This window comes from Leopardus geoffroyi, chromosome C3 (genome assembly GCF_018350155.1).
Source record: "Leopardus geoffroyi isolate Oge1 chromosome C3, O.geoffroyi_Oge1_pat1.0, whole genome shotgun sequence".
Taxonomy (NCBI): Eukaryota; Metazoa; Chordata; class Mammalia; order Carnivora; family Felidae; genus Leopardus; species Leopardus geoffroyi.
This window is the reverse complement of record NC_059338.1, coordinates 58,832,574-58,846,634: the sequence shown is the minus strand read 5'-3', so window position 1 is coordinate 58,846,634 and position 14,061 is coordinate 58,832,574. Positions and strand designations below refer to the sequence as shown.

General features: G+C 37.3%; 1 protein-coding gene across 9 annotated transcripts in view; it reads left to right on the top strand.

Annotated features, from left to right (window-relative positions):
* Positions 1-14,061, top strand: part of DCAF6 (DDB1 and CUL4 associated factor 6) — a 135,093-nt gene that overhangs the window by 26,777 nt on the left and 94,255 nt on the right. For all 9 annotated transcript variants that reach the window (XM_045453041.1, XM_045453040.1, XM_045453039.1 and 6 more), the window contains exon 4: positions 8,604-8,789. In XM_045453041.1, coding sequence (XP_045308997.1) covers positions 8,604-8,789 — 186 coding nt within the window. The remainder of the gene's footprint in view (positions 1-8,603; positions 8,790-14,061) is intronic.

Here is a 14,061-nt window from a genome sequence, read left to right as displayed (position 1 = left end):
CTTAGTCAGTTAAGCACCTGACTTCGGTTCAGGTCATGTCTCACGGCTCTTGAGTTTGAAGCCTGCATCAGTTTCTCTGCTGACAGCTCAGAGCCTGGAGCCTGCTTCAGATTCTGCGTCCCTCTCTTGCTCTGCCCCTCCCCCACTCATAGTCTGTCTGCCTGTCTGTCTCTGTCTCTCTCTCTCTCAAGAATAAATAAACATTAAAAAAATTTTTTTAAATAAAATAGTAGGAACCTTAAGAATAAATTATTCACATATTTCTTGTTTTTCCACATTTAAACAGTTAAGATATTCTAATAAATGTTTGTGGTCCTTCAGTCTGAATGAAGTTCATATTGAAGATATTCTTGATTAAGAGACAGGTCATAATTTTGTTTCAGAAATAGCTTTACTTAATTGTCCTGACTTAGCAGAGGGAAACTTGATATTTTCAAATCCTACTTGTTTTAGGTCTGCAATTACTAGGTCTTTTAAGGTGCCTGGACCCAATTCCAGTGTGGAGCTTGGGGCCTGGCTCAGTGGCATGTTGAAGCATTCTGATCTCCCAAATGTGGAGGCCCTCTGAAAAAGGCCAAAAAGCTGTCTTCTTGGGTTTTTATGGAGGCTTCATTACATAGTCCATGGTCCTGACTGATTGTCTTTAATCACTGACTGAGTCAACCTCCAGCCCCTCGCCACTCCCAAGTTGCAGCTCTCTAATCTTACGATTGCCCTTTCTTGCAACCAGTTGCCACCCTCTGGTGGATTCCAAAAGTCACCTCCATTGATAACAAGACACCCATGTCACCTTTATGTCTCTGAAGCATTTTCAAAAACCATTGAGCAAGACCAGATATATCAGAGAAATAGATTTTGGTCATCTGAATGACCAAAGATTTATTTATTTATTTTTTAAATGTTCGTTTGTTTTGAGTGAGGGGCGGGGGGGGGGGGTTGGGGAGGGGCAGAGAGACAGAGAATCCGAAGCAGGCTCTGTGCTGTGAGTAGAGGGCCCGATGTAGGGCTCGGGCTCCATACCATGAACCATGAGATCATGACCTGAGCTGAAATCAAGAGTCAGATGCTTAACCAACTGAGCCACCCAAGCACCCCCAAAGGTATATTTCTTATAAATCATTATATTGTACTAGGACAACCTTTTTGTTACAATAGAGGAAATTTCCTGGAATGATGTAATGATGTATGTTTGGAATGCTTTTTGACCCATCACTCTCAGAATTTTAATGCTAACAGTATTCATAGTAGTTGTCTAAACACCAATGGAATAATCTTTTTGTTTTTGAAAAGATGCAGAGCTTCACTTTTTTTTAATTGTATTAAAATACACATAACGTAATATTAACTATCTTAATCATTTTTAATGTTTGTGTTCGGTGACATTAAGTATATTTACATTGTTGATGTTATCAGCACATCAGGCTACAGAACTATTTTCATCTTGCAAAACTGAAACTCTGTACCCATTAAACAAGAACTCCTTTTTCTTCCCTCCTCCCTCCAGTCCTTGGCAACCACCGTTCTCCTTTTTGTCTCTATGAATGTGACTACTTCAGATACCTCATATAAGTGTTTATATGATATTTGTCTTTTTATTACTGCATATTTCACTTAGCATGATGTCTTTAACGTTCAAACGTGTTCCAGCGTGTGTCAAGATTTTCTTTTTTAAGCCTGAATATTCTATTGTGTGTACATACCACATTTTGTTTATCCATTCATCTTTCAGTGGACACTTGTGTTACTTCTACCATTGTGATATTGTGAATAATGGTACTATTATGAACATAGGTGTTCACCTCTCTCTCCAAGTCATTGCTTTCGATTATTTTGTCACCATACTCAATGGAATAATTTTTAGAAGGTCTTGTTTCTTCTTTATTTGCTTATTTTTGGAAAGAGGACATTCACTTTGATGGCATGGTTCCCAATAGAATATGTATATTTAAAAAGTGCTTACTCCTTCTTGTTGCCAGTTTAAGAAATGATTAATCAGATAATACTTTTAAAAAGTTTAAATATAACAAGACTTTATCTTTTTCATGTAGTGGTCTTCATAGATCCAAATTTGCTATCAGATCGAAATAGTAAAAAAATATATAAACATAGATGATTAATTACATAGGAAAATAGACAGTTTTTAATATTTGTTTATTTATTTATCTATTTAGAGAGTGCGTGAGCAGGGGAGGGGCCAAGAAGGAGGGAGAGAATCCCAAGCAGGCTCCGTATTGTCAGCACAGAGCCCCACATGGGGCTCGATCTTACGAACCATGAGATCCTGGCCTGACCCTAAATCAAGAGTCTGATGCTTAACTGAATGAGCCACCCAGGTGCCCAAAATAACGTTTTTTGATCCTGAGTCAAATATTATCTGTTCTTAGAGTTTGACTTTATTTTTGAGGTCATGGAAAGACCTCATGGAAAGATGACCTCATTAATCATGGAAAGATTAATGCAAATAGAATTTTGAAATGTTTATTTTTTTACAGAGTAAGAGTTTGGAGGCATACCTTATTGATGGTAACTTCTTAGTTGTATGTGTCATCTGTGTGAAATGTATAAAATGGAGACGTTTCTTTTTCCAATAATTATAGTCTAATTTACTTGAACCCATCCTCCCATTGAAAACAACTAAAATATTCTTGATTAAAGACTTTAAAAATTGTTGTAAAGAAAAAAAATTGTCCTGAAAGTAACAAAGAACTGCCTTGATAGTAAAGGATTATCAGTCCAAAATGTAGGGAAAAGTGAATCCAGAGAAGTGAGCATGAGAGCCACTTTCTCCCTGAAGATATTTGTTAGTCCAGGCATATATAAACTTTAATCTTGATGGCCTTGAAGGTCAAGGTAGACAGAAACAAAGCTTAGGACCCAAATCAGATATGGATTCCTATAGCAGACCCTCCAAAGTATGCTGGGACACCCCTCCTGCCACACCTCAAAAACCGAAGGAAGGTAGCCTTGTAACACCTAATATAAAAGAAATCCTGAGTGTACCACGTATGCAAAATTTTTCTTGATTTGGTTTCAGCCAGCTCCCTGGGTGACTCTGTCAGTTAAGTGTCTGACTTCAGCTCAGGTCATGATTTTGCAGTTTGTGAGTTTGAGCCCGCATCAGTCTCCCTGCTATCAGTGCAGAGCCCACTTCAGATTCTCTGCCACCCTCTCTCTCTGCCCCTCCCCTGCTTGTTCTCTCTCTCTCTCTCTCAAAAATAAATAAACATTAAAAAATTTATAATAAATCTTAAAAAAATAAATCTTGATTTAATAAAATCCATCTCAATTTATGAACAATATGTGACATGTCAATACATGAATTTGTGTATCTGGTGCTTTTGTTTCTGAAGCTGTGTGTAAGCCATGCATAAATCATGAATTGTTAGAATGATGTCTGCTGAATGTGACTAAAGCAAAGCCAGAGGCCTATCAGATGAAGAAACCAATACATACACTGTATGTAGTGACTTTTATATAGTTAGCTACTTGGTAAGCCATGCTAAAATACCTGACAGAGTTAAAGGCTGTCATACCTATCTTGTTTAAAAGATTTACATTAATTATTTTCTCTGTTATTTTTTTTTTTTTACCTTAATCTATCAGATCTTAGTGTCTTACGCTTAGAGAGAGGAATGAAAGATTTTGAAGGCATTTAACAGACAAATTTTGTTCTCCATTGGCTTTGATTGATGGAGGTGCAAAAAACACCCCCCTTTTTTTCTTTGACCCTAATTAGATGTGCATTATATATGTAAGACTTACTGCATAGTAATTTATGGTTCTCAGTAAATTCTTATTTTGGCCATAACCTAATAACCTAGGTCTTACATAAAATGAGGTGATTTAAATATTCAAATTGGTCGAGGTAAATAGCTGCTAATATTCATTACAGATTTATGTTACGATTTGGTGTGGTACTCTCTGTTAAGAATTTGGCAGTTAGTGTCATACAGTAAATACTCACTTAAAACCAAACCCAATATAAAGTTGAAATATATTTTCCTAATTTGTTTTAAAATTTTAAAATGTAGGCAGAATTTGAAAAAATAATACAGTGAGCATCCACAAATAGATTTTTTTTTAAGCACTTGAGCATAAGTTGGAGGCCTCATGCCTTTCATGAATACTTTGGTATATATCTACTAAGAACAAGAACATTATCCTATTTTTTTATGTATACCAAAGAGATCAAACAAGGTCATACTCTGTCTGACTCATTTCAGGTCCCATACCGTAAACATGCTATGTCCTTTTCGTGATATATTTTGTCATGTTTTTCCATTTTTATCCTTTTTATTAGCGATTTCGCTATTTTTTTTTAAGTTTATTTTTTTGAGAACGAAAGAGGAAGAGAGTGCATGTGCGCTCACACAAGCAGGAGAGGGGCAGAGAGAGAGAGACACTGAATCTAAAGCAGAGAATGTGAAGCAGGCTCCAGGCTCTGTCAGGGCAGAACCCGACATGGGGCTTGAACTCATCAACCATGAGCCAAAGTCAGACACTTAACCTCCTGAGCCACACAGGCACCCCAATGATGACTTCACTGTTTAAAATGCCCCTAGCCTAGGTATCATGCTGAAGTATTATCTTGTGTTTCTAAGCACAAGAAGCCTGGGATATTTCTTGTGGAGAAAATATATTAAATAAGCTTCATGTAGGCATGAATTATAATGTTGTTGGCTATGAGTTCAATGCTAATGAATCAACAGTATACAATAAATAAGGTCTTTAATTTTTTTTTAATGTTTGTTTATTTTACAGACAGAGACAGAGTGTGAGTGGAGGAGGAACAGAGAGAGAGAGAGGGAGACACAGAATCCGAAGCAGGCTCTAGGCTTTGAGCTGTCAGCACAGAGCCTGACGTGGGGTGCAAACCCACAAACCATGAAATCACAATCTGAGCTGAAGTCGGATGCTTAACCAGCTGAGCCACCCAGGTGCCCCAATGAGGTCTTTAAACAGAAACATATAAAACAAGGCTGTGTAGGGGCGCCTGGGAGGCTCAGTTTAAGCGTCTGATTCTTGACTTCGGCTCAGGTCATGATCATGGTTCAGGGGATCAAGCCCAACATGGGGCTCTGTGCTGATGGCGTGGGATTCTCTCTCTCCCTCTTTCGCTGCCCCTTCCCCCTAACACACCCTCTTTCTCTCAAAATAAATAAATAAACATTAAACAATATTAAAACAAGGCTATGTATTGATTGAGAAAAATGTTGTGGCCAGAGGCTCAAAGGAACCTAACCATGTGTTTCCCTAGGAGCAGTATTTCAGTACTTATTAATTCAGTATTTGTGCTGACTTTATAAAACATAACTATCAGGAATGATGAGAATCGACTGTATGTTATTATATTTATGATACATATATGATTTTCTACGTTACGCATGCACATATGTACATATGGTCTGTACTCACCTTTCCTCGTTTTTTTCATCACATTCTGTCACTGCCATTCCTCCTTCAACCCAAGCTCCATCCGTCTTTTCATTTAGTCCTTGTATTTGCTCAGTCTCCTTTACAACCATTTGTCTGATGTTTTCTTTATGAGTAGATTAAAATTAAACATTTTAGCTAAAAATTCTCCACAAATAACATTGTGTGGTACATGATATTAGTCTGTCCTCTTATTGGTGATAAGTTTGATCTTTCCATTTTGCAGGTATGCTGACCTTTTGTAATTAATAAGATGTTTGTGAAGTGGTATTTTGAAACTGTGTGAATATTCTCTTTCAGAACAGTCTTAGAGTGGTTTTAGTGTCGATTCTTGCCTTAATCAGCTGTTAAAATGTAGTTACAAAATAGTGATTTTTAATTGTCGTTCCTTCTACATTTTTCAATTGACATTTTTCTGTAATAAGAGCATTTCCTTTATCCCTAGCATTTTTTTGAAAAATCACTTTTAGGATAATAGATTTTTAAAGTTTATTTATTTATTTTGAGAGAGAATAGGGGAGGGCAGAGAGAGAGGGAGAGAATCCCAAGCAGGCCCCCCACTGTCAGCACAGAGCCCAATTCAGGGCTCGAACCCATGAACTGTGAGGTCATGACCTGAGCCAAAACTAAGAGTTGGATACTTAACCGACTGAGCCACCAAAGTGTCCCAAGGGATTACAGACTTTTAAAAATTCAATATATTATAATCTATTACTGATACAGTTTTCTTTTAAGTTTATTCATTTATTTTGATAGAGAGAGCATGTAAGCAGGGGAGGGGCAAAGAGGGAGAAAGAGAATCTCAAGCAGGCTCTGCACTGACAGTGCGTGGGGCTCTAACCCACTAACTGTGAGATCATGACCGGAAGCAAAGTTGGATGCTTAACTGAATGAGCCGCCCAGGTGGCTGATACACCGATACACTTTTTGATGCTTGAATTGCCTCAGTTTGTTCGGTGGGACATTTAAAGCCAACTTTGTGTCTATGTTTTGACATGCTGTTATATTTTTCAACACATTTTTTAAAGCACACCAGATACATTGCACTAAATTCTCATTGTGCATGCATTGTTGGGATGTACCGTAACTCATTTAATAAGTCTCCTGTGTTTTGCTGTTGTGACTAGCTCAGTACATAATTTTGTGCATTTTTTCTTGTATTGTTGGAGGTGTATCTTAAGGTAAATTCCTAGAAATGGATTTGTCTGGTCAAAGTGTAAACACATGTATGGTTTTGAGAGGTAATTGCTCAATTCCTCCCCGTTGGTCTTGTACCATGTAGTTCTCCCACAGAAATGCCGAAGAGCCTGTTCCCGTAGGCTCGCTTACATAGTGTGTTGTCAAACTTGGGAATTTTTGCCAATCTGAATAGTGAAAATCAGTTTGTTAGTAGCTTTGGTTTGCATTTTCCTTATGAACAAAGTTGGGTGTTTTCTCACATTCTTTTTTTTTTTTTTTTTTTTAACGTTTATTTATTTTTTGAGACAGAGAGAGACAGAGCATGAACGGGGAGGGGCAGAGAGAGAGGGAGACACAGAATCCAAAACAGGCTCCAGGCTCTGAGCTGTCAGCACAGAGCCTGACGCAGGGCTCGAACTCATGGACTACGAGATCATGACCTGAGCTGAAGTCGGAAGCTTAACCGACTGAGCCCCTCAGGTGCCCCTTTTCTCACGTTCTTAAGGGCTATTTGTATACCATTCAGTGAACTATCTATTTGGATCTTTTGCCCATTCAATTAAAAAAACTCAGGTTTTGGGGCGCCTGGGTGGCTCAGTTGGTTAAGCGGCCGACTTCGGCTCAGGTCATGATCTCATGGTCCATGAGTTTGAGCCCCGCGTCGGGCTCTGTGCTGACAGCTCGGAGTCTGGAGCCTGTTTCAGATTCTGTGTCTCCCTCTCTCTGACCCTCCCCCGTTCATGCTGTCTCTCTCTGTCTCAAAAATAAATAAACGTTAAAAAAAAAAATTAAAAAAAAACACAACAGGTTTTGTTAAGTTTCTTTCTCTCAATTTTTAAGAACTATTAGGAGAGTTGGTCATATATCTGCAGTGTATGTTGCAAATATTTGAATATTTATTTAAAACTTTATTTCTGTGGGGCGCCTGGGTGGCTCACTCGGTTGAGCGTCTGGTCTGACTTTGGCTCAGGTCATGATTTCACGGTTTGTGGGTTTGAGCCCCGTGTCAGGCTCTTTGCTGACAGCTCAGAGCCTGGAGCCTGCTTCCGAGTCTATGTCTCCCTGTCTCTCTGCTCCTCCCCTACTCATGCTCTGTCTCTGTCTCTGTCTCTCTCTCTCTTAAAAAAAAAACAAAAACACATTCTGTCACAGGAATTTTAGTCTTTATAATTAAGGAATTAGATGTTGGGACTTCTGCTGTAGTTTCATCTGTACCATTTCATTATTTTGATTTCATGATTCATTTAAATTCAGTTTACTTTTCTTTATCCTGAAAGGGAATAGCTTAAAAATTATCTAGTAAACAGTTTCAAAAGTCAGGATGGTCCTTTCTCCCCACCCCTGTACCCTCTCTCTAATCCTAAAAGTAACTTGTTGAAAGTAGATTATCTGAAAAATACGGGAAAATATTTTTAGGATAATAAAAATCATCTTCTCTGTCTCTATATATAATGGTCCTTTTTTTTAATTTACTGAGATTTTATGAATGAGCAGCTTCACCAAATAGGTGGAAATATGTACGTTTAATTTTCCCAGTAGTATTCCTGTTGATGATGCTTCTTCATATATCAGAGAGAAAAAAAGAAAATATCTGAGATTCTGATTTTTTTAAATTATAATCTTTTGGAACAAATTATAATTTGAAAAAAATTTTTAATGTTTGTTTATTTTTGAGAGAGAGAGAGCCACAGAGTGTGAGGGGAGGACGGGCAGAGAGAGAGGGAGACACAGAATCTGAAGCAGACTCCAGGCTTTGAGCTGATAGCACGGAGCCCTGTTGTCGGGCTTGAATTTGAACCGCGAGATCATAACTTGCGCTGAAGTCGAATGTTTAACCGACTGAGCTACCCAGGCGCCCCTCAGATAACCGTTTTTTTATTGAGATAAGAATGTTAATGAAAATTTACTCCTGACCAAGATTATATGAAATATGAATGTTACTTTCTAAGAAATAATAAATTACCAAGAACTTCTTTCTCTTTGTGTTTTAGGTTTTGACAACAGTTCGTTCAGGGCACCGAGCGAATATATTTAGTGCAAAGTTCTTACCATGCACAAATGATAAGCAGATTGTTTCCTGCTCTGGGGATGGAGTAATATTCTATACCAATGTTGAGCAAGATGCAGAAACCAACAGACAATGCCAATTTACGTGCCATTATGGAACTACCTATGAGGTACAGTTTTACTGTGATGATATATATATGATCATATGTAAGTGTGTGCTTTTGTGTAAGTATGTATGTATGTGAACGTATGTACATTCATGCATATGTAGAAACAGAAATTAGTGACAGACTACCTAGATTTCAGTAAAGTACTTGAGAGCATGTATGTTGATAGCCTTGTGAATAAAGAAATAAAATGTAATAGTAATAGGGTTTGTAATTGCAAACAGATGTCAGCCTTTAAAAATTCTTCTCTGTTACTGTGCTACAAACTTGTATACTAGGCTTCAGTGTCTTAAACACTTTATCAGTGTCTTACATAAAGTCATTGATGGCATGCTTACCAAATGTTCCCGGGGCAGAAAGAATGCTAGTACTCTATGCAAAAGAATCAGATTCCTAAAGGACGTTAATAAGCTCAAGCCCTCACCTGAATTAAGTGAGGTGAAATGAATTTAAGACTCAAGTATACAGCTTAACTTGTTCAGAAAAATTGCTTATTCTACAGAATGCTCTTTTAAAATCTTTTTGTGTCATTTCTTTGTATCAGAACATTCATTGGTTTCCCATTATTTGTGTTAACTTGATGTATCTTTTTCCGTGATTTGAATTTCAGTTCTCTGGTAACCTCATGTTTTGGTGTGTACTTAAAGAAGTAGTATATAGCTAGATTTGATTTCCTCATCCATTCTCACAATTTTGGCCTTGAACTGGAGATTTTAGTCAATTTACATTTATTGTGAAAAATGATATATTTGGATCTATTAATATATCTTATTAATTGCTTTCTCTTTCTGTTTTTTTTTTCCTCTATACATTCCCCACTCGTCTTTTTTCTTCTTTTGAAATTGTTTGAGGATTTTGCTTTCTATTTTGTTTCTGCTACTTGCATGGAAAATAGACATTCCTGTTTTAAAAATTAGCAACAAAGTCTAAAATCAATAAATACCTTTGCCCTTCTCTAAATAAAGCCCTTTGGAACATTGTAATCTCTTCATCCCTTGTCTGAGTTCATATGTTTATGTTGTTCTGAACTTAGTTACATCTTTTCTCTCATGAATGAAATATTAATCATTGTCTTGTTAGTTAGTATTTGTTTACTAATACCTTTGGCTCTTCCACCACAGATTTTTCCATGTGGGGTCATTGTGTATATAAAATACATTCTTTATGAGTTTCTTTTTGTGCAGGTTTGTTATTAGAAACAATTTTTGTTTCCAATTATCCTTTTCTTTCCTTCCTTCCTTCCCTTTTCGTCTTTTTCCAGAAAATGAAGACTTTCATACCAATTCTTCACAGGTAGTTTTGTTGGATATAGACTTCTAGTTTGATAGTTATTTTATTTCAGATGATATTCTACTGTATTCTGACTTCATTGTTGAAGTTGAGAACTCAATCATCAGTCTAATTGTCATTTCTGTTTGGTTAATGTGTCTCTCTGCCTTGACTGCTTTTAATTGTATTTTTCTTTGTTGTTTTTCCCGTCATTAATGTCACCACCATGTTTTTAGATTTAGATTTTCTTTTTATTTGTCATAGTTGGAATTTACTGATGTTTTGGTCAGAGAAACTGGCATCTAGAAAAATGTGGGAAATTTGCAGTCAATAGGTCTTTGGTTATTCTTTACCAAATGGAGAGTTTTTTTCTTCTGGAATTCTGATTAGATGTATGTTGACCTTATTCCATCTACCATTAAACTTTTTTTTTTTAATTGAAGTACAAAACACATAGGAAAAGTATATAAATCCTAAGTATATAGCTTGGTAAATTATCATAAAGTAAATCTATGCATGTAGCAACTATCTAAGTTAAGAAATATGAAAGCATTAAGTATCCCCAAAGCCCCCTCATTCCGATATTTAATAATTTGTGAAATTCATCTATGTTGGATACAACTATAATTTGTTCATTGCTGTGTAGTATTCCATTATGTGAATGTACCATGATTGATGGATTGTTCTGTTGATGAAAATTTTAAATTTGATTTCCAGTTTGGAGAACGTTCCTTCACATGATTTTAAGTACATAAAGGCATATATACTTCATTGGGTATGTACTTAGATGTAGACTTGCTTGGCCATAGGATATTTATTTATTTTAAATGTTTATTTATTTTTGGGAGAGAGTGCAAATGGGGAAGGGGCAGAGAGCAAGGGGGACAGAAGATCCAAAGCAGGCTCTGTACTGACAGCAGAGAGCCCAATGTGGGGCTGAAACTCACAAACTGTGAGATCATGACCTGAGCCAAAGTCAGATGCACAATCAACTGAGCCAGCCAGATGGCCACATATTTGTTTGTTTTAGAGATATTACCAAATAATTTTGCAAAATAATCATAACAACTTATATTCCTGCCAATAGCATACAGGAGTTTCTATTGTTGCTCATCTTTGCCAACATTTGGTATTATTAATTTCTCATTTTGGGAGTTTGTGTAGTGTCATTTTATGTTTCAAATGCCTTTCCCTGTTGATACTGCTGGAGTTGATCATCTCTTCATATGTCAAGTGCCTATTCAAAATTCCAGTCGTTCTATTGGGTTTTTCATCTTATTTCATTATTTTTTGATTTATAGGAGTTTCTTAATGTCTTCTGCATATAGACCTGCCTTTTCCTACTCTGTGGTTGTATTTTCACTTTCCTAATGGTGTCTTTGTTTTGTTTTGTTTTGTTTTGTTTAATTGATTTATTCATCACTTATGTATAACTCCCAGTGCTCATCCCAACAAGTGCCCTCCTTAATGCCCATCACCCATTGTGCCCACTCCCCCCACCTCTCCCTAATGGTGTCTTTGGATGAAGACATGTTTTTAATATTGTCTAATATATTAGTCTTTTCCTTTATTATTAGTTAGTGCTTTCTGCATCCTGGTCAGAATATTTTTTCCTGTCTCTAGGTTATGGAGATACTCTTCCATTTTCCCTTTTAAAAGTTTATTGTTTTGGGGCGCCTGGGTGGCTCAGTCGATTAAGCGCCGACTTTGGCTCAGGTCATGATCTCACAGTCCGTGAGTTCAAGCCCCTCATCGGGCTCTGCTGACAGCTCAGAGCCTGGAACCTGCTTTGGATTCGGTGTTTCCCTCTCTGTCTCTCTCTCAAAAGTAAACATTAAAAAAGAATTTTTTTTAAAGTTTATTGTTTTGTCTTTGCATTTAGATCTTATAATTCACCTGGATTTGATTTTTGTGGTAGCATGAAGTAGGAGTAAACTTTTTTTCTCCATATGGATTTTTATATTAACGTAACTTATTTTCTTGGAAAATTAAATCAGAATCCCAAACAGCATACAAAGGGGCATTCCCTTTAAGGACATTTGAATAATATATATATATCCATTTGCCAAGGGTGTTTTTGTTGAATGCATATACAGTGTAGTTAGAATCAATTTTTTTTTTTTTAATTTTTTTTTTTTTCAACGTTTATTTATTTTTGGGACAGAGAGAGACAGAGCATGAACGGGGGAGGGGCAGAGAGAGAGGGAGACACAGAATCGGAAACAGGCTCCAGGCTCTGAGCCATCAGCCCAGAGCCCGACGCGGGGCTCGAACTCACGGACCGCGAGATCGTGACCTGGCTGAAGTCGGACGCTTAACCGACTGCGCCACCCAGGCGCCCCCAATTTTTTTTTTTTAAACCAAACTCCATCCATTGAACAATTCTGCTATTCCCTTTTCCCCCAGCCCCTGACAACCTCCATTTTACTTCCTGTTTCTGAGTTTTAGATACCTTGTGTAAGCAGAATCATGCAGTATTTTGTCTTTTTGTGACTGGCATAATGTTCGCAAGGTTCATCCATATCAGTCTATGGCAGGATTTCCTTCTTTTTTAAGGCTTATTCCTCTCTGATTGTATGTGTGTAGCATACAGTCCATTTCCTCATTTACTCATCAGTGGACATTTGGGCTGCTTCCACTTCTTGGTTATTGTGAATAATGCTGCAATGAACCTAGGGGTGCAAATATATCTTTGGGATTCTCTTTTCAATTTTTTGGATGTGTATACCCAGAGGTGGGATTGCTGGGTCATGTGATAAATCTACTTTTAATTTTTTAAGGAACCTCCATACTGTTTTCCATAGTAGGTGTTCCATTTTACAGTCCCAACAACAGTGCGTAAGGGTTCCAGTTTTTCCACATCCTTGTTTTCTATTTTCTGGGTTTTTTTTCCAGGAGTGACCATTTTATTTTGTTTTTATTTTTTTTAATGTTTATTTATTCTTGAGAGAGACAGTAAGATAGAGCATGAGCAGGGGAGGGGCAGACAGAGAGGGGGACACAGAATCTGAAGCAGGCTCCAGGCTCTGAACTGTCAGCACAGAGTCCAACGCGGGGCTCAAACTCATGAACCCTGAGATCATGACCTGAGCTGAAGTCCGAGGCTCAACCTGTTGAGGGGATGACCATTTTAATGGTTGTGAGGAGATACCTCACTGTGGTTTTGATTTACATTTCCTTAATAATTGGTGATGTTGAGTATCCCTTTTTGTGTTTGTTGGCCATTTGTATATCTTCTTTGGAGAAATGTCTATCGAAGTCCTTTGCCTGTTAAAAAAAAATTTTTTAATGCTTATTTTTGAGAAAGACAGAGTCAGCGGGGAGGGGCAGAGAGAGAGGGAGACACAGAATCCGAAGCATGAATAATCCTTTTAATGTGGTTTTTTTTGTTGTTGTTTTTTTTTTTTTTTTTTTTGTATTCTGTGAAGAGTTTTATATAAGTATTCATCAGGAATATAGTCTATAGTTTTATTTTCTTTTAGTATCTTTGTCTGGTTTGGGTATCAGAATAAAGCTATCCACATAGAGTGAATTTGGAAGTGTTCCTGTTTCTTCAGTTGTTTTTGTTTTTTTTTTTTTTTGAAGGTTTTGAAAAGGATTGGTGTTAATTCTTTCTTTCTTGCTTGCTTTCTTTCTTTCTCTCTCTCTCTTTCTTTCTTTCTTTCTTATGTTTATTTTTGAGAGAGAGAAACAGAGCATGAGCAGGGGAGGGGCAGAGAGAGAGAGGGAGACACAGAATCCAAAACAGGCTCCAGGCTCTGAGCTGTCAGCACAGAGCCTGACCCAGAACTCAAACTTGGGAACTGCAAGATCATGACCTAGGCCAAAGTCAGACACTCAACCAACTGAGCCACCCAGGCACCCCCTGGTGTTAATTCTTTAAATGTAGGTAAAGTTCCTCAGTGAAGCCATCTGGTTCTGGGTTTTTCGTGGTTGGCATGTTTTTGATTACTGATCTATCTCCTTACTATTTACAGGTTTGTTCAAATTGTTTATTTCTTCATGA